The sequence below is a fragment of the Pseudophryne corroboree genome, chromosome 3 (genome assembly GCF_028390025.1).
Source record: "Pseudophryne corroboree isolate aPseCor3 chromosome 3, aPseCor3.hap2, whole genome shotgun sequence".
NCBI lineage: Eukaryota > Metazoa > Chordata > Amphibia > Anura > Myobatrachidae > Pseudophryne > Pseudophryne corroboree.
Window position 1 is genome coordinate 549,313,940 of NC_086446.1, and position 19,309 is coordinate 549,333,248.

The following is a 19,309-nucleotide window of genomic DNA, read 5'->3' on the forward strand; positions in this document are numbered from 1 at the left end:
AGATGTCCACCTCATCATCATCCTCCGATATATCACCGTGTACATCCCCCTCCTCACAGATTATCAATTCGTCCCCACTGGAATCCACCATCTCAGCTCCCTGTGTACTTTGTGGAGGCAATTGCTGCTGGTCAATGTCTCCGCGGAGGAATTGATTATAATTCATTTTAATGAACATCATCTTCTCCACATTTTCTGGATGTAACCTCGTACGCCGATTGCTGACAAGGTGAGCGGCGGCACTAAACACTCTTTCGGAGTACACACTTGTGGGAGGGCAACTTAGGTAGAATAAAGCCAGTTTGTGCAAGGGCCTCCAAATTGCCTCTTTTTCCTGCCAGTATAAGTACGGACTGTGTGACGTGCCTACTTGGATGCGGTCACTCATATAATCCTCCACCATTCTTTCAATGGTGAGAGAATCATATGCAGTGACAGTAGACGACATGTCCGTAATCGTTGTCAGGTCCTTCAGTCCGGACCAGATGTCAGCATCAGCAGTCGCTCCAGACTGCCCTGCATCACCGCCAGCGGGTGGGCTCGGAATTCTGAGCCTTTTCCTCGCACCCCCAGTTGCGGGAGAATGTGAAGGAGGAGATGTTGACAGGTCGCGTTCCGCTTGACTTGACAATTTTCTCACCAGCAGGTCTTTCAACCCCAGCAGACTTGTGTCTGCCGGAAAGAGAGATCCAAGGTAGGCTTTAAATCTAGGATCGAGCATGGTTGCCAAAATGTAGTGCTCTGATTTCAACAGATTGACCACCCGTGAATCCTTGTTAAGCGAATTAAGGGCTCCATCCACAAGTCCCACATGCCTAGCGGAATCGCTCCGTGTTAGCTCCTCCTTCAATGTCTCCAGCTTCTTCTGCAAAAGCCTGATGAGGGGAATGACCTGACTCAGGCTGGCAGTGTCTGAACTGACTTCACGTGTGGCAAGTTCAAAGGGCATCAGAACCTTGCACAACGTTGAAATCATTCTCCACTGCGCTTGAGACAGGTGCATTCCACCTCCTATATCGTGCTCAATTGTATAGGCTTGAATGGCCTTTGCTGCTCCTCCAACCTATGAAGCATATAGAGGGTTGAATTCCACCTCGTTACCACTTCTTGCTTCAGATGATGGCAGGGCAGGTTCAGTAGTTTTTGGTGGTGCTCCAGTCTTCTGTACGTGGTGCCTGTACGCCGAAAGTGTCCCGCAATTCTTCTGGCCACCGACAGCATCTCTTGCACGCCCCTGTCGTTTTTTAAAAAATTCTGCACCACCAAATTCAAGGTATGTGCAAAACATGGGACGTGCTGGAATTTGCCCATATTTAATGCACACACAATATTGCTGGCGTTGTCCGATGCCACAAATCCACAGGAGAGTCCAATTGGGGTAAGCCATTCCGCGATGATCTTCCTCAGTTGCCGTAAGAGGTTTTCAGCTGTGTGCGTATTCTGGAAACCGGTGATACAAAGTGTAGCCTGCCTAGGAAAGAGTTGGCATTTGCGAGATGCTGCTACTGGTGCCGCCGCTGCTGTTCTTGCGGCGGGAGTCCATACATCTACCCAGTGGGCTGTCACAGTCATATAGTCCTGTCCCTGCCCTGCTCCACTTGTCCACATGTCCGTGGTTAAGAGGACATTGGGTACAACTGCATTTTTTAGGACACTGGTGAGTCTTTTTCTGACGTCCGTGTACATTCTCGGTATCGCCTGCCTAGAGAAGTGGAACCTAGATGGTATTTGGTAACGGGGGCACACTGCCTCAATAAATTGTCTAGTTCCCTGTGAACTAACGGCGGATACCGGACGCACGTCTAACACCAACATAGTTGTCAAGGCCTCAGTTATCCGCTTTGCAGCAGGATGACTGCTGTGATATTTCATCTTCCTCGCAAAGGACTGTTGAACAGTCAATTGCTTACTGGAAGTAGTACAAGTGGGCTTACGACTTCCCCTCTGGGATGACCATCGACTCCCAGCAGCAACAACAGCAGCGCCAGCAGCAGTAGGCGTTACACGCAAGGATGCATCGGAGGAATCCCAGGCAGGAGAGGAATCATCAGAATTGCCAGTGACATGGCCTGCAGGACTATTGGCATTCCTGGGGAAGGAGGAAATTGACACTGAGGGAGTTGGTGGGGTGGTTTGCGTGAGCTTGGTTACAAGACGAAGGGATTTACTGGTCAGTGGACTGCTTCCGCTGTCGGCCAAAGTTTTTGAACTTGTCACTGACTTATTATGAATGCGCTGCAGGTGACGTATAAGGGAGGATGTTCCGAGGTGGTTAACGTCCTTACCCCTACTTATTACAGCTTGACAAAGGGAACACACGGCTTGACAAATGTTGTCCGCATTTCTGGTGAAATACTTCCACACCGAAGAGCTGATTTTTTTGGTATTTTCACCAGGCATGTCAACGGCCATATTCCTCCCACGGACAACAGGTGTCTCCCCGGGTGCCTGACTTAAACAAACCACCTCACCATCAGAATCCTCCTGGTCAATTTCCTCCCCAGCGCCAGCAACACCCATATCCTCCTCATCCTGGTGTACTTCAACACTGACATCTTCAATCTGACTATCAGGAACTGGACTGCGGGTGCTCCTTCCAGCACTTGCAGGGGGCGTGCAAATGGTGGAAGGCGCATGCTCTTAACGTCCAGTGTTGGGAAGGTCAGGCATCGCAACCGACACAATTGGACTCTCCTTGTGGATTTGGGATTTCGAAGAACGCACAGTTCTTTGCTGTTCTTTTTCCAGCTTGAGTCTTTTCATTTTTCTAGCGAGAGGCTGAGTGCTTCCATCCTCATGTGAAGCTGAACCACTAGCCATGAACATAGGCCAGGGCCTCAGCCGTTCCTTGCCACTCCGTGTGGTAAATGGCATATTGGCAAGTTTACGCTTCTCCTCCGACAATTTTATTTTAGGTTTTGGAGTCCTTTTTTTACTGATATTTGGTGTTTTGGATTTGACATGCTCTGTACTATGACATTGGGCATCGGCCTTGGCAGGCGACGTTGCTGGCATTTCATCGTCTCGGCCATGACTAGTGGCAGCAGCTTCAGCACGAGGTGGAAGTGGATCTTGATCTTTCCCTAATTTTGGAACCTCAACATTTTTGTTCTCCATATTTTAATAGGCACAACTAAAAGGCACCTCAGGTAAACAATGGAGATGGATGGATACTAGTATACAATTATGGATGGACTGCCGAGTGCCGACACAGAGGTAGCTACAGCCGTGGACTACCGTACTGTACTGTGTCTGCTGCTAATATAGACTGGTTGATAAAGAGATGTAGTATGTATGTATAAAGAAGAAAGAAAAAAAAACCACGGGTAGGTGGTATACAATTATGGACGGACTGCCGAGTGCCGACACAGAGGTAGCTACAGCCGTGGACTACCGTACTGTACTGTGTCTGCTGCTAATATAGACTGGATGATAATGAGATGTAGTATGTATAAAGAAGAAAAAAAAAAACACGGGTAGGTGGTATACAATTATGGATGGACTGCCGAGTGCCGACACAGAGGTAGCTACAGCCATGGACTACCGTACTGTACTGTGTCTGCTGCTAATATAGACTGGATGATAATGAGATGTAGTATGTATAAAGAAGAAAAAAAAACCACGGGTAGGTGGTATACAATTATGGACGGACTGCCGAGTGCCGACACAGAGGTAGCTACAGCCGTGGACTACCGTACTGTACTGTGTCTGCTGCTAATATAGACTGGATGATAATGAGATGTAGTATGTATAAAGAAGAAAGAAAAAAAAACCATGGGTAGGTGGTATACAATTATGGATGGACTGCCGAGTGCCGACACAGAGGTAGCTACAGCCGTGGACTACCGTACTGTACTGTGTCTGCTGCTAATATAGACTGGATGATAATGAGATGTAGTATGTATAAAGAAGGAAAAAAAAACCACGGGTAGGTGGTATACAATTATGGACGGACTGCCGAGTGCCGACACAGAGGTAGCTACAGCCGTGGACTACCGTACTGTACTGTGTCTGCTGCTAATATAGACTGGATGATAATGAGATGTAGTATGTATAAAGAAGAAGAAAAAAAACACGGGTAGGTGGTATACAATTATGGATGGACTGCCGAGTGCCGACACAGAGGTAGCTACAGCCGTGGACTACCGTACTGTACTGTGTCTGCTGCTAATATAGACTGGATGATAATGAGATGTAGTATGTATAAAGAAGAAAAAAAAACCACGGGTAGGTGGTATACAATTATGGACAGACTGCCGAGTGCCGACACAGAGGTAGCTACAGCTGTGGACTACCGTACTGTACTGTGTCTGCTGCTAATATAGACTGGATGATAATGAGATGTAGTATGTATAAAGAAGAAAGAAAAAAAAACCACGGGTAGGTGGTATACAATTATGGATGGACTGCCGAGTGCCGACACAGAGGTAGCTACAGCCGTGGACTACCGTACTGTACTGTGTCTGCTGCTAATATAGACTGGATGATAATGAGATGTAGTATGTATAAAGAAGAAAAAAAAAACCACGGGTAGGTGGTATACAATTATGGACGGACTGCCGAGTGCCGACACAGAGGTAGCTACAGCCGTGGACTACCGTACTGTACTGTGTCTGCTGCTAATATAGACTGGATGATAATGAGATGTAGTATGTATAAAGAAGAAAGAAAAAAAACCACGGGTAGGTGGTATACAATTATGGATGGACTGCCGAGTGCCGATACAGAGGTAGCTACAGCCATGAACTACCGTACTGTGTCTGCTGCGACTGGATGATAAATAATGATATAAAAAATATATATATATCACTACTGCAGCCGGACAGGTATATATTGTATAATGACGGACCTGCTGGACACTGTCTGTCAGCAGAATGAGTTTTTTATAGAATAAAAAAACACCACACAAGTCACACGACGAGTGTTTAACTTTTTCAGGCAATCACAATATAGTATACTATACTGGTGGTCAGTGTGGTCAGGTCACTGGTCAGTCACACTGGCAGTGGCACTCCTGCAGCAAAAGTGTGCACTGTTTAATTTTAATAATATGTACTCCTGGCTCCTGCTATAACCTATAACTGCTCCCCAGTCTCCCCCACAATTAAGCTGTGTGAGCACAGTCAGATATTATACATAGATGATGCAGCACACTGGGCTGAGCACAGATATGGTATGTGACTGAGTCACTGTGTATCGTTTTTTTCAGGCAGAGAACGGATTATATTAAATAAAACTGCACTGGTGGTCACTGGTCAGTGGTCAGTCACTAGTAAACTCTGCACTCTCTAGTACTCCTAAGCTCCAGTAAATCAAGTGTCTCTGTCTCAATCTCACTCTCTCTCTTCTAATCTAAATGGAGAGGACGCCAGCCACGTCCTCTCCCTATCAATCTCAATGCACGTGTGAAAATGGCGGCGACGCGCGGCTCCTTATATAGAATCCGAGTCTCGCGATAGAATCCGAGCCTCGCGAGAATCCGACAGCGTCATGCAGTGGCAAACGCAGGATTTGCATGGGGGGGTTTCCAGAACTGGGCAGAGCCAATCACGGGGGTGGGGACTGAGGTGACCCAGTATATGCTGGGTCCGTAAAACTAGTGTGTCTGTGTGTGTGTGTGTGTGTGTATATATATATATACACATATATATATACATATATCTACACACACATATATATATATATATATATATACATACACACACACATACATATACACAGGTGGTCTTCAGTATGCCAGCGGTCGGGCTCCCGGCGACCAGCATACCGGCGCCGGGAGCCTGACCGCCGGCATACCGACACTTAATCTCCCTCGTGGGGGTCCACGACCCCCCTGGAGGGAGAATAGAATAGTGTGGCGCGCGTAGCGTGGCGAGCGCAGCGAGCCCGCAAGGGGCTCATTTGCGCTCGCCACACTGTTGGTAAGCCGGCGACCGGCCTCCCGGCGCCGGTATGCTGGTCGCCGGGAGGCCGGCCGCCGGGAGATCGTAGTGAACCCATATACACATATACATAGCATATTAAACATGCATACATATATATATATATATATATATACACACATACAGTACACATATATATATACACATGTATATATATATATCATCTGTGTGTGTGTGTTTATATGTATGTATGTATATGATTGTACTGTTGCGGTGTGGTCCTGAGGACGGGGTGCTGTCCCCGAAAGTACTCGACCTGAACCTTTAATACACATTTGCTACTTTGACATTATTGATGACTCCAGAGTGCCTTCTTCCTTGGATTTGCATTTATGTATATACATGTGTATATATGTAGGCACATGGATATATATGTACTATAATTAAAATAAAGTAAACTTTTATTGCACTTGCAAGTGCCACCAGGAAGACAGCAGGCTGCAGAGGACGCTAGACAGTCATTAATAATACTCATGCAGCTAAAAAAAAAAAAAAAAAAAAAAAAAAATTTTTTTTTTTTTTTTTTAGTGGAGGGGGGTTTCTGGGTACTCGGAAACCCCCCCTGGGTGCGCCACTGTCATGATGACGTTCGGGCGCGCTCGGGTTAACCGAGCAAGGCGGGAAGATCCGAGTCGCTCGGATCCGTGTAAAAAAAGCTGAAGTTCGGGCGGGTTCGGATTCCGAGGAACCGAACCCGCTCATCTCTAGTGTGATCCATGTACTTGCTATCCAACAAACATACTTTAAAATAGAAACTTTCAAATATATCAAAGGTTTTAACAAAGTCCAGGAGGGTAACATTCTCCAAATGAAGAGAAGGAATAGGACACGAGGACATGCACTGAGACTGGAGGGGAAGGGGGGGGGGGGATTCAGGTGAAACAAGGATAAATGACTTCACAGAAAGGGTAGTGAACAAGTGGAATAGCCGCCCATCAGAGGTTAAGACAGGCTAAGACAGTAGACCAATTTAAACATGCATGGGGGAGACATAAGGATATCCTTACAAAGAAATGAGGATCAAATAAGGTTTTAGATAAAAAATATGGTAAAAAAAAACGGGCAGATTAGATGGGCCAAGTGGTTCTTATCTGCCGTCAAATTCTATGTTTCTTTGTTTCTATAACATAATTGCATAGAGTAAGTACATCTTGACAAACAATATACTGTAGGCCATGATGTTCAAAATTGTAATACATAATGCACAGTGCGGAGGGGGGGGGGGGAGGGGGGATAGGACCTGACATGCGGGCGGACTAGCCCTGTGCTGGGCGTACCCCCGCATGTCTGAGAATCTGATCCTAGATGTGCTAAATTAAGCACATCTACGGTCAGGTCGTCAGGTCTAAATCACCCCCTTTACCAGTTACAATTATATTCAATCTAGAAATCTGAGATACATACAGTGTAGTGGAAGTGTGGTGTTTACGGAAAGGCCAATATAATAAACTCATAAAAACGACAATAAGGAAATAAATTGGAACAGTTATTGTCTAAAAATGTAGTTTTTAAATTTGTAAAATAGATACTGTAACAAGCGACCTTCCACCAGACAAGACACTGACACAGTTGTAGGGAAAAGCAGTCGTTTACTTTCACAGCATAGTAAACAGGTCTTTATCACAGCAAGTTTGCCAGGTACCCAGGGCCGGTGCTAGGGTGTTCGGCGCCCCCCTGCAAACTATAAATCTTCGCCCTCCCATAGTTTACAAAGGGACAGCGTGCAGCAAAAAAGGGGTGTGGTCTCACAAGGAAGGGGCGGTGCCACACAATAGTACTCCCATTTCAAATTACGCCACACAGTAGCACAATCTTATTCGTATTACCCCGCACATAGAAGTGCTGTTTATACACATAATAGCCCTTGTAGTAACACCGATTATACACATAATAGCCCCTGTAGCATCACCGCTTATACACATACTAGCCTCTGTAGTAGCACCGCTTATACACATAATAGCCCCTGTAGTAGCATTGGTTACATATAATGCCCTCAGAAGTGCCATTTATACAAATTATTCCCCCTCTCCCCCACACACACACACACAGATAGATACACACACACATGGCCGGAGGTGTGACAGCGGCGGCCATCCAGGGGCCCCAAGACACAGCGCGTTTGGAATCAGAGGAGTTTCCCTCCGCTTGTCCCAGTGTCCCACTTGCCTTATAAGAGTCCTTTGCAGAGGGGAGTGCCATCTCTGGCTGCCTGCCTGCTCCCTCTATAAGAGTGTATCCTGCTGCAGCAGCGGTGGCTTCTCTCTGACAGCAGTGACAGCTGCGCCGCTCATCTCACTCTCCTGCTGCTGCATGCTCTGGCGCTGAGCGGTCCCCCCCTCTCCCGGCTATAAGAATCTGGCTGGGCGGCGCAACCTCCTTCACACTCACACAGTAGCACTTGCTGCGCATAGAATAGGGGGACCCATCTACTAGTGGGGTGAGGCTCCTTCCCTACCCTTCCCTCCAGATCATCAGGGGCACCACCTGCCATTAAGACTCACTGGTAAAATGTGGAACAGACTGTAGCATTTACCCCAAAACTTTTATGGGATCAAAGCAGGATTAATGGAAGGGGGCGCATCGCTTGTTGCGGATTAGGTGTGTGAGGGAAGGGGGTTGAGAGGCTTTGCCAGCAATAGTGGGAGCCCCCACAACCTTCGTTGTCCTGGGCCCCAGGTCCGGATTAAGGCTCCGGGCGGCCCGGTGTACTTAAGACACGGGGGACTAAGGACTTATATATATATATATATATATATATATATATATAAACAAAAGTGGTTCTGCACTCTCATCAAAGTTCCTAATGGTGGGTGCTCCCGACAGACGAAATGTCCGCAAATGTAGACGAGAATTCCACGTGGTGGAGGGTGCACTCTCACTGTGTATAAAGTCCACACATAATGTGTGGACTTTATACACAGTGAGAGTGCACCCTCCACCACGTGGAATTCTCGTGTATATATATATATATATATATATATATATATAATATGGCATTCAATTCAAATAACCGGACACAAGAGTCTCCTTCACGATCAACGTTTCGGTATTATTAACCTTCGTCAGGATACTGGCAAAGGTTAATAATACCGAAATGTTGGTCGTGAACATACAAACATATATATGCAGACATATACACACACTGACATCTCTGGGGGACCACAGTGCACCATCTTGACCTCCACCCATACACCACCTCGACCACCGAGAGAGAGAGGGGGGAGGAGAGGGGGAAGGAGAGAGAGAGTGAGGGAGGAGAGAGAGGGGGGGGGGAGAGATAGGGGAGGAGAAGAAGTGTGAGAGAGGGGGGAGAGAGAGAGAAAGACAGAAGGAGGGGGATGATTTCATAAGAATGGAAATAAAGTAGTAAAAGTATGCTGACACTTACAGCACTGTCATCTTCTTCATGGGTCAGCTTCCTCTTTTGTCAATGCCTGCATCTGCTGTGTGGAGTCAGCAGTACTGCAGATTGTGCCCAGTTCAGTTTGCCTGTTCTTGCCGCTATCACGTGCCGGAAGGGAGAGGGTTAGGCTGGTGACGGCAGCTCAGATATGGTGCAGGGTCTGGCGGATGTCAGCTGGAAGGTGCTGGAGCGGAGAGGCCGGTATATGTGCTCAGGTGCGGTATGTGGGGGGTCTCTGCTGCTGGGGGGTGGGAGTGATGGGCTTTGCCTGGCAGGTGGCTCAGCTCATGGGGGAGTGCTGGTCTCTGCTGCTGGGGAGGTGCTGGGCATAGCTCACAGCCTCCTGGGGGCCCAACATGAGTGTGAGGGGCATATGTTGCCTATAGTGTTCAGTGCTGTGGTCCTGTCACTGCCTATCCCCTGGGCCTTATCCCCTGTATGTCCCCAGCCTGGGAGTTATGGAGTGCACTGTGCAGGGTGGGCCTCATACACCTACCCAAGTTCTGACGGGCATTGTAGTGTAAGCCAAGCTGGAGTGGCCACCATACAGTAAGCTAACCTGGGTCGGGCATAGTGTTGGGTGGGCACAATAAACTGTGCCAAACTGTAGGGTGACACTAACTGGGGTGGACACCCCAGCCTCGGCGCCCAGCATGTACCTGGTGACAATGCACAGGGCGACCTGGAACTGGGACACGGCAAGCAGCAGCGCCGCCAGCAGCCGCACTGACATGTTCCTCATACGGCAGCACTTCTGGGTGTGTGACGTCACTCGGCGCTACTCCTGCTCCTTGCGGATGTACTGTACTGTACATTGCAGGGATAGAAGAACAGGCTACAGCATAGTGCGGAGCGGGGTGCCGGGCGTAATGAAAAAGAGGACTTAATTTATAGTACGGGAGAGGTGAGCGGGTTGGGGGGGTTACCACGCGTCGCTTCATTAAGTATGTATCTTCTGCCTACCTGTATCACAGTGCCGTGACAGGCTGGCGGCAGGTGCGATCAATTACAGGGACACGGGGGACCCTAAGAACTGGGGAGCCCGGGGTAATGTATCCTCTGGGCACCCCCTTTAATCCGACTCTGCTGGGCCCCCATCTGCCTTAATCCAGTCCTACACACACACACACACACACACACATACACACACACACACACACACACACACACACACACACACACACACACACACACACACTTTCTCACTCACTCTCTCCCTCAACATACCATCTTGCTGGCTGGCCAGATCTGTAGTACCAGCACTAGCAGTTTCTGTCCTCCTATGCAGTGCAGCCTGGTCCCGTGTAGCTCCGCCCCTCGGCGCCATTTAGCTCTGCCCCCTTTTCGGTCAGGACGACACAGACACTGCAGGTTGTGGGTAGGAGGAAGCTTCAAGCTGCCGGCGCCGCTGCCTGTCAATCGGTGTGACAGGCACAGCAGCCTGCAGCAGTAGCAGGGTCCCAGGCACAGCACAGGGATGCAAAGCAGGCAGAGCGCCTCTCCAGCCTGGCGCCTACCTGCTTTGCATCCCTTTGCAGAGCGGGTAGCGCCGGGCCTACAGGCACCAGTCCACAAACAGCATATACACAAATCTCAGGCTCCCTGTCTCTAACCCACTGGCACGCCCTCTATCGTTTGGCCACTTGTTGGCATCAGGAGCCCTGAGCTCTTGCCCTAACAAGCTTTATAAAAGTGTGGCACAGGTGTGCCTGATTGCTGGGAGCGCTTGCTCCAACACCTGGACCGGACCTGTATGGATGGGATCTCATGTATGAAATTGCAGGGTATTTCTGTGTATCAACAACAATCAATAATATAATTTCCAAATGCCAAATAATCTTTGACACAATTAAAAAAAGAGACAACCTGAACATACCCAGCACCCCACCCCCCATCCCGGGGTTTCCTCTTGGTCTAGTCCCAATCCCAGGTCACTTTGGCCCGGGGCACCCGCACTATTTAGCCCTGTACTTCAAACACCAAAGGTGGTATCCAGACTGGACTTCCACAATACATGGGGTGACTTTGACCTGTGTCTACTGTTGATACAGCGTTTTTATTGGCTGAACCAATATTCTTGACACAAACTGTGCCTCGTTGAAGTCAGTAGTTCCTTGTGAACTAAAATGCTAAAATGATTGACTTCACTGTATGCAGCCAACAAGTCTACCTTATCAGGTCTTTCCAAGTAGAGGTCACTGAAATGGTAGCTTTAAAATATACAGTATCTGTACGGAGGACTCACCAATATCATGAGCACCTGGTAGTAACTATTTTGTACATATTTCTTAGTCTAAAGCAGGGGTTCCCAAACTTTTTTGAGATACGGTGCCCTAGAGTATCAGAATTATTTTCACGGCACCCCTAGGCCAGAAGTTTCTTATTGAGAAATTCTTAAAAAATGTTTTAAATTAAGTAAATTGTGCTTATGTGTCATCCTTAGGTCCAATTACAGTATGTGGTGGTGGACAGGATTCCTTTCTGTTTGTCCACATATTTTACAAGCACTGGTTATGTCTATTACATTGATATCAATAATTTGAATTGGTCCTGGACCACCAACCCAGGGTACCCCTGCAAGTACCCCAAGGCACCCCACCCCAGGGTGTCACGGCACACAGTTTGAGAACCACTGGTTTAAAACATTGACCAATACAATTTTACAATTTAGGTCTGCATTAAAAGAAAATTCTTACCTTCCGTCCACCTGTGTTTATGCGTAGCGAAGTTAAGAATGGGTCGAATATCATATGGCTAGTTTCTATGTTGACAGGAGACTGCCTCTTGCCAACCGCACACAGATTCCAAGCAGAATTTACCAATCCCCAGAAGGAAGGCACTATAACAGAATGAAAGGATTATGTATCATGAGCAGTTACAGATTTGCATGTTCTGATTTTTGATATTATATCTTATTTATACAATGTACCACTTGTATAGTTTTAGTATTACAGCAGTTATACAAGATGTGTTGTTTAACATAAATCACTGTAGCAGGCTATAAGAAGAAGCTCGGTAATTACCAATTTCTTTGGTTTACTTCTTCATGCTGTTATTACTGATTTCTAATTCTGCACAGTGTCATGTGATCACCATGAAAACCATGGTCACATAACACATGATGTAATGAGCAGAAAGGCTTTGGAAAGCCCATTCAATGTCAGGCTGCTGAATGCATCCCCTCCTTCTACTCCTTCTATCACATAATGTGCTTACAGCTGTGAGGATGTGTATGTGTATATGTGTGACTATCAGCCATACTTGACCCCAATCTAGAGAGATTTTAAAAAGGAGATAATTATTTGTACCAGGACAGCTAAGGGAAAAAGTCTTAAAGGGTACTTTAACTTGCTATAAAAATCTCATGTATGTGGGATTGCTTCTTTACGATGACCACAAACAGCAAATCAAATCATGATCCATCTTGGAGAACCATATTTTACAGCTTTACAGCATCAGTATGCATGTGGGTCTGAAAGAGGTAATGCCACTGACACGCTTTTTTGCCATTAATTTTTCCAGGGCACCAAAAAAATATTAAAATAACATATCCACATCATCAGCACATCACACTTTAAGTCACTGCATCCACTGCTGTGTTATATATAGTATATAATAATAACAACAACACAAAGGCAGCATAGGTCACTCCCAATTGGTCACTGGATTACTTATTTAAACCACACATTTAGTAAAATTCCATAGATCTCAGTAAGATGATATGTAGGACGAATATTTGCAAGCAAAGCTTTACATTATCATAGATTTTAATCAAAGCCTAAGGACAGCACTGATCAAACTTTTTACTTATTACTATGACTTACAAATGAAGATAATATAAGACAAGTACAGGGTAAATAAACATAGCTACAGCAGCAGATGACACTGATATAAGTATCAGGGTGGCAGAAAACCATTGGATTTGGTGCCGTCGAAGATGGTTTAAGTAAGAGAAGAATAAGCACTTGAGGGTTGAGTAGCCTGCTAGTGAGAGCTTACATTCTAAAGGGGAGGAGAAGGCAGACAGGGGTGACACAGATGATGTTTGTGTAAAGATATAAAAAATCACATACTTTAAATAAATGCTTATAAGACATAAAACAGTAAACACTAGAAAACACACCAATAAGACTTTTGGAAATTCAGAGAATTAAATCTGATAGCTCACATCAAGGAATGTTATCTAAACTGAAATGTGATTTTTAAAAACTCTTTTACCAAATTAATAAATCTTTTTTTTCTTGCATGATAGGTGACAGTAAGGAATGATTGAAGTCCAGCCTGAAGAAGGGGTATACTGTAGTTTCAGGATAGAATTACAACGGGAACTCTGATTGGTCTGGTTTTATTGTATGGTTTGTAGCTTCCTCATTTCTTTGCATATTCTGCTGCCCTTGATTTGTGCTTGACTGACCATGTTTGTGACTTGTGTTATAGATATAACACATGCAATGGGACAGTAGCTACATCTTCTAACATTGTTCTAAAGAACTTACACTCCATTATCTGCTGCTTACTTGTCCAATGAAACTCTTCATCAAAAGAAATGCCAATGATCTCCCTAGGCAGGCTCAATCCTGTCCTCAGTCCACAGCAGCCACACCTCCATACATAGGTCATGTGCATTTTAGCTTACGGGTTGCAGTGGATGGTCTGATGCAATATTTAACATGTAATTTAGCAAAGCAGCTCTGTTTACTAATACAAATATTTATATACCTGAGGCTGTATAATTGATTAAATTCAGCACAAATAACATACAGTACTGGCTTATATCGGTTTTGCAGTTTATGAATAAATGTATACAATTTCCAAAATAAGAGTAGATGTTTCTTGCACATTCTAGATATGATAATTATCTCACCTTTATACCTCATCTAATCATGTGTTGCAAGGCATTTTTCACTTTTTCTGGCAGATGTTCATTTCATTTCTCACTTTTTCCTCATTGACATTCACTCTGAGAGTGATCTGTCTTACCAGAACAATTGGTGACACATTCATTTAAGATCTTTTAACGCTCTTGCTTATTGTAATAGATTAAATTCTGCACACCTTTATTGGGCTGTTATTAAAGATGAGACTATGTACTAGAACTTTCCAAGTCAAAATAAGTTAAATGCACTTGAAGTAATAGCGCAACTGGTTTTGTGTACCAAACAGTTAAAATCCAAGTATACTTCTTAAATTTCATTCTTCTGTTGTGTGTTGTAAAAAATCCTTTTAAAGAAAAAATAAAAACAAAATACATGACCGTTGGGCGCAGTGACAGCTGAAGCCCCTGGGCCTTTGGTGCTAAAGATGTGAAAGTGTAGCTGGAGGTCACACAAAACAGGAGAAGTTTGTTGGATAATCCACCGATGAGAAGAGGTGCGGGTAAAAATACAACAGATCAGGCTGGTTGGGTTAGATGTTTTTAAATTAGATTTTAGCTTACCAATTCAGACACAGCTACATGTTTTTGCATGGAGGAATTTGCAATATGTAAGGGCTCCGCATTAATTGTTCAGCAAAAGGATGAGGCAAAGATACATTTGTAAACTATAAATAACTATAATAGAGAGCGCAAACATACATAATAATGAAAACAATTTATTGTTATAAACAGCATTAAAATTCAATTAGTATAATAATATACAACGGAGCTAGAGAGCCAAGTGTCAATATAAAGAGACACTAGATCATATCATAACATATATTCATGATGAATTGGGATAAATATATTGATGTAATCCCTTTTTAACTCCTATGATGGTTGATCCAGTAAAAAAAGGGAAAAAAATTACTTAGTATCCAAGGAAATTATTATTCAGCTGAATCCCTGTTATTATATGCAGTGCCTGTAGTATTGTAAATTGCCTCATTGGATGGTACCAGTATTCATGCAGTGGTGCGCAATGATTCTCCAACAAAAGGTGATTTAAACTCCTTTGACAACGTAATGATGACACCCCTCTGCCGTTAATAGGGTATATTCTCACCGTACATGCAGTTCTTAATGCCGTGTCCCATTGCACAAGGACGAAGCGGCCGCAGCGGCGGTGGATGCTCGATGTTGGTGCCGGGTCCTATCGCACAAGGCCCCTTTAAGGGGCTGTGATACGGAGTTACGGAGCCGCAATATTAACTCTCTATATCTAGGACATCTCTACCAAGCTGCATTTAAGACCTGTAGTGCTCATCCAGGTGCGCCACACCGTTGTGATTTCCAGCTTGGTTTGCTGCCACTTTTGCATGTGCCGTCTGGTCCTTGTGCGATAGGACCCGGCACCAACATCGAGCATCCACCGCCGCTGCGGCCGCTTCGTCCTTGTGCAATGGGACACGGCATTAAGAACTGCATGTACGGTGAGAATATACCCTATTAACTGCAGAGGGGTGTCATCATTACGTTGTCAAAGGAGTTTAAATCACCTTTTGTTGGAGAATCATTGCGCACCACTGCATGAATACTGGTACCATCCAATGAGGCAATTTACAATACTACAGGCACTGCATATAATAACAGGGATTCAGCTGAATAATAATTTCCTTGGATACTAAGTAACTTTTTTCCCTTTTTTACTGGATCAACCATCATAGGAGTTAAAAAGGGATTACATCAATATATTTATCCCAATTCATCATGAATATATGTTATGATATGATCTAGTATCTCTTTATATTGACACTTGGCTCTCTAGCTCCGTTGTATATTATTATACTAATTGAATTTTAATGCTGTTTATAACAATAAATTGTTTTTATTATTATGTATGTTTGTGCTCTCTATTATAATTATTTATAGTTTATTTGTGTACTCAGGTATAACAGAATACCTTTTGAGAGCAGCATTTATTTATTAATTATTAATAGAATGGTCTTATTTCTAAAGCGCCTGTATTGATTTTCCGTTTAGGATTATCTTTTAATTTTAAAGATACATTTGGGTTGCATGTAAGGCCCTTTTGCGCCACTTTTGTGTTTCTCCTTTAAGAGGAGTACCTAAGAATGTACCCAGCAAATACAATCTTATTCAGCACCTGTTGTATAAAAAGAGGAGATCTGTAAATGATGCTTTCCCGATGCATGTTGTAGGGTTATCTATTAATGATGTCCTTAATATCACTCATAGTTTTGCGGTTAGGACGTTGATGGTGAAATTGGAGTGCTTCTGATTCACCCTGAATCCATAAGTTAAATGGGTTTTACGCTGGATGGGAATCTTTATGTGGATTAATGTCTGCCCATGGGCTATGCAATCTCTTGTTCCTGTTTTGGGAAATTTAGCTCATTCTTGCATTCAAGCAGGCAATGGTCATGCTGGGGAAGCCCTTTACCTAGATGATACCTGGTCATGATGGGGAAGCACATTACTTAGATGATACCTGGTCATGCTGGGGAAGCCCATTACTTAGATAATACCCGGTCATGCTGGGGAAGCCCATTACTTAGATGATACCTGGTCATGCTGGGGAAGCCCATTACTTAGATGATTTTCCCTTTATGGACCCTGGGGATAATAATGTTTGTGCAGATGTTCTCTTTATTTGCGCAATGCTAGTTTTGTGTACTTGGGGTACCTATTGTGCCTGACAAGAAAGAGTGGCCTAGCTCTTACTTGTCCTATTTAAGTATTGAAATTGACCCAATTGCATTGTGTTGATATCTTGCATCTAATCAAGTTCAGGAGACGATGCTGTAGATCAGGAATGTTTGAAACTGGACAAGATTTGGTTACGTAGGGTGCAATTAATGTATGATTCTATGGGTTGCATTTTTTGCAACAAATTAGTGAGCAACAGCAGGGGTTTTTAATCCACATTATCTGTCAGTGGGTTAAGTTCTGTCAGTGAGTTCAATCCAAAACTGCTGTGGCTATGGCCATTGCAGGGATTTCTTCTTTTTTTTTCTTCTAAGTTGAAGATTTTAATAGATCCCACTCCACTGTTTGTTTTATCTAAGACTTTTAAGTTTTAGGCTAAAGAGAGCACTGTTACTGCAGACAATCATAGGCCCATTGATTTTTTTTGTTATTGTAGGATTTAACAAGGGTTACTACAGATGTACTGTAGCTTCAAATGACTTCAAAGCTGCTCTTTTTCAATTAGCTTTTTTTTTTCCTTTTTGGGGTTTTAGAGTTAGTGACTTGGTGGCTTCCAGTTAAAGCTCTTTAAATTAAGGCATGCTGTCTTGTTCTCCTATAAACTCATGTTGTATTATGCAATGTGTCCAAGACACTTCAAATGAGTAAAGGACATTGGATACCACTAAGATCTCAGGCTTGTGCTGCGGGTCCCGGTTGTCCTTTGCCTTTATGGGATGATGTCATGTAAGTGGTAAGCAATGGTTGGTGCATTCAGATGCCTCTCCACTAACTTTCACTTTGCCACAGTTTTTAAAAGATGCTTAGTTGTATTAGGATCAAATAGTGTGGATTATGGCACCCACTTTATTTAGGAAAGGAGCTGCTACATGCACTACAGCATCTGAATTATCTGCATCTTCGATCCAAGCTTTTGGGAGTTTGAAAACATTTACATACAAATCATTTGTTTATTGTGATACATTTTAAATAACCCAAAAACATTGTTTGCCTGTCAGTTTTTGATGACTAGCATACAAAAGTAAGGGTGTGAAGGGATTTTTAATTTTTCTTCTATAAGGGCCTGAATCTAATTATAATTAGCTTTATATAAAACCATGGAAGTGTTTTTTTAGTTTCTAACTTCACTTGTGTTCTGTTTTCCACTTATCCTCAGCTAGGTGCTAGGCCTCTGTATTTCATTCATTGTTCCATGGTTTTTTCAGTGATGACTTGTTTTTTTGTTTTTGCAAATGAACAGGATCCTTGTGATCAAGTTGTGGGTCATATTTTCTGTCCTCAACAGTATGCTTTGGCTAAGAGAGCTGAACTGTTGCTGGGGGCTCCTAGGATTAAGTGGCTAGATGCTAGAGGATAGCGTTTGGTGGCTTCTCATACAACAGGGATTGATCTTGAAGCTGAAGGATGATTTGGGGGTAGTGTAATGTAAGTGGCCCACAGCCACTTATGTGGTCAAAGGTGGTTCCTAGCTTAGTTTGGAGAGGTTCTATGGATCATTTGGTGATAGAGAAGGTGAGAAAGAAAATTAATGTGGCACTCTCCTGGTTTGCTATGGAGTTTGGAGGGTGTGTTGCTAATCATCGCATGTTGAAGATGGGTTGGACTCAATTTTTTCAGCCCTATGTGGTGCAAATGAGTAACTTGGATTTGGGTATTTTTTTCGAGGGTTTGTTGTCATTTTTGGATTAGGGATTAAGGGGTCTATTTACTAAACCTTGGATGGAGATAAAGTGAATGGAGATAAAGTACCAGCCAATCAGCTCATAACTGTTATTTTTCAAACCCAGCCTGTGACATGTCAGTGGCCACATCTGGCACGTGGATCTGTGTGGGGCTCTTACATTTTGAAATATGATGAGTTTATCTAGAATATGGGCCTGATTCAGACCTGATTACTGCTGTTTGATCATAGATTGACTGCACATGCGTATGTACGGCAATGCGCACGCGTATCACCAATCAGCGACAAGCTGGTGCGAAAATCTCGATTGCACAGCCATTCACAAGCTGATTGACAGGAAGAAACTGTTTATGGGTGGTAACTGGCTATTTTCTGGGAGTGTCAGGGAAAACGCATGCATTCCCAAGCATTTTCTGGAAGGGTGTGTGACGTCAGCTCCGGACCCGATCAGCCTGTCCTCATCGCACTGTAGGAGTAAGTCCTGGGCTGCGCGCAGACTGCACACACTGTAAAAAACAGTCGATGGTGAGTGAGTTGTGAATGGATTTGTAGCTGTCTGCTTACTGAGGGACATTTTTGCATGGCGTAGACATGCGATCGAACACTTGCTCCGGACGAATTTACACTCCCCTTGGGTGGTGAAAATCTGACCGCAGGACAGCAAAATTAGCAGAACAGCAATTAGGTCTGAATCACCC

General features: G+C 44.3%; 1 protein-coding gene across 1 annotated transcript in view; it reads right to left on the reverse strand.

Annotated features, from left to right (window-relative positions):
* The window catches only part of CA10 (carbonic anhydrase 10), a 579,440-nt gene that overhangs the window by 193,671 nt on the left and 366,460 nt on the right, over positions 1-19,309 (reverse strand). Inside the window, exon 4 of the mRNA XM_063961261.1 lies at positions 12,042-12,184. Within this exon, the coding sequence (XP_063817331.1) occupies positions 12,042-12,184 (143 nt within the window). The remainder of the gene's footprint in view (positions 1-12,041; positions 12,185-19,309) is intronic.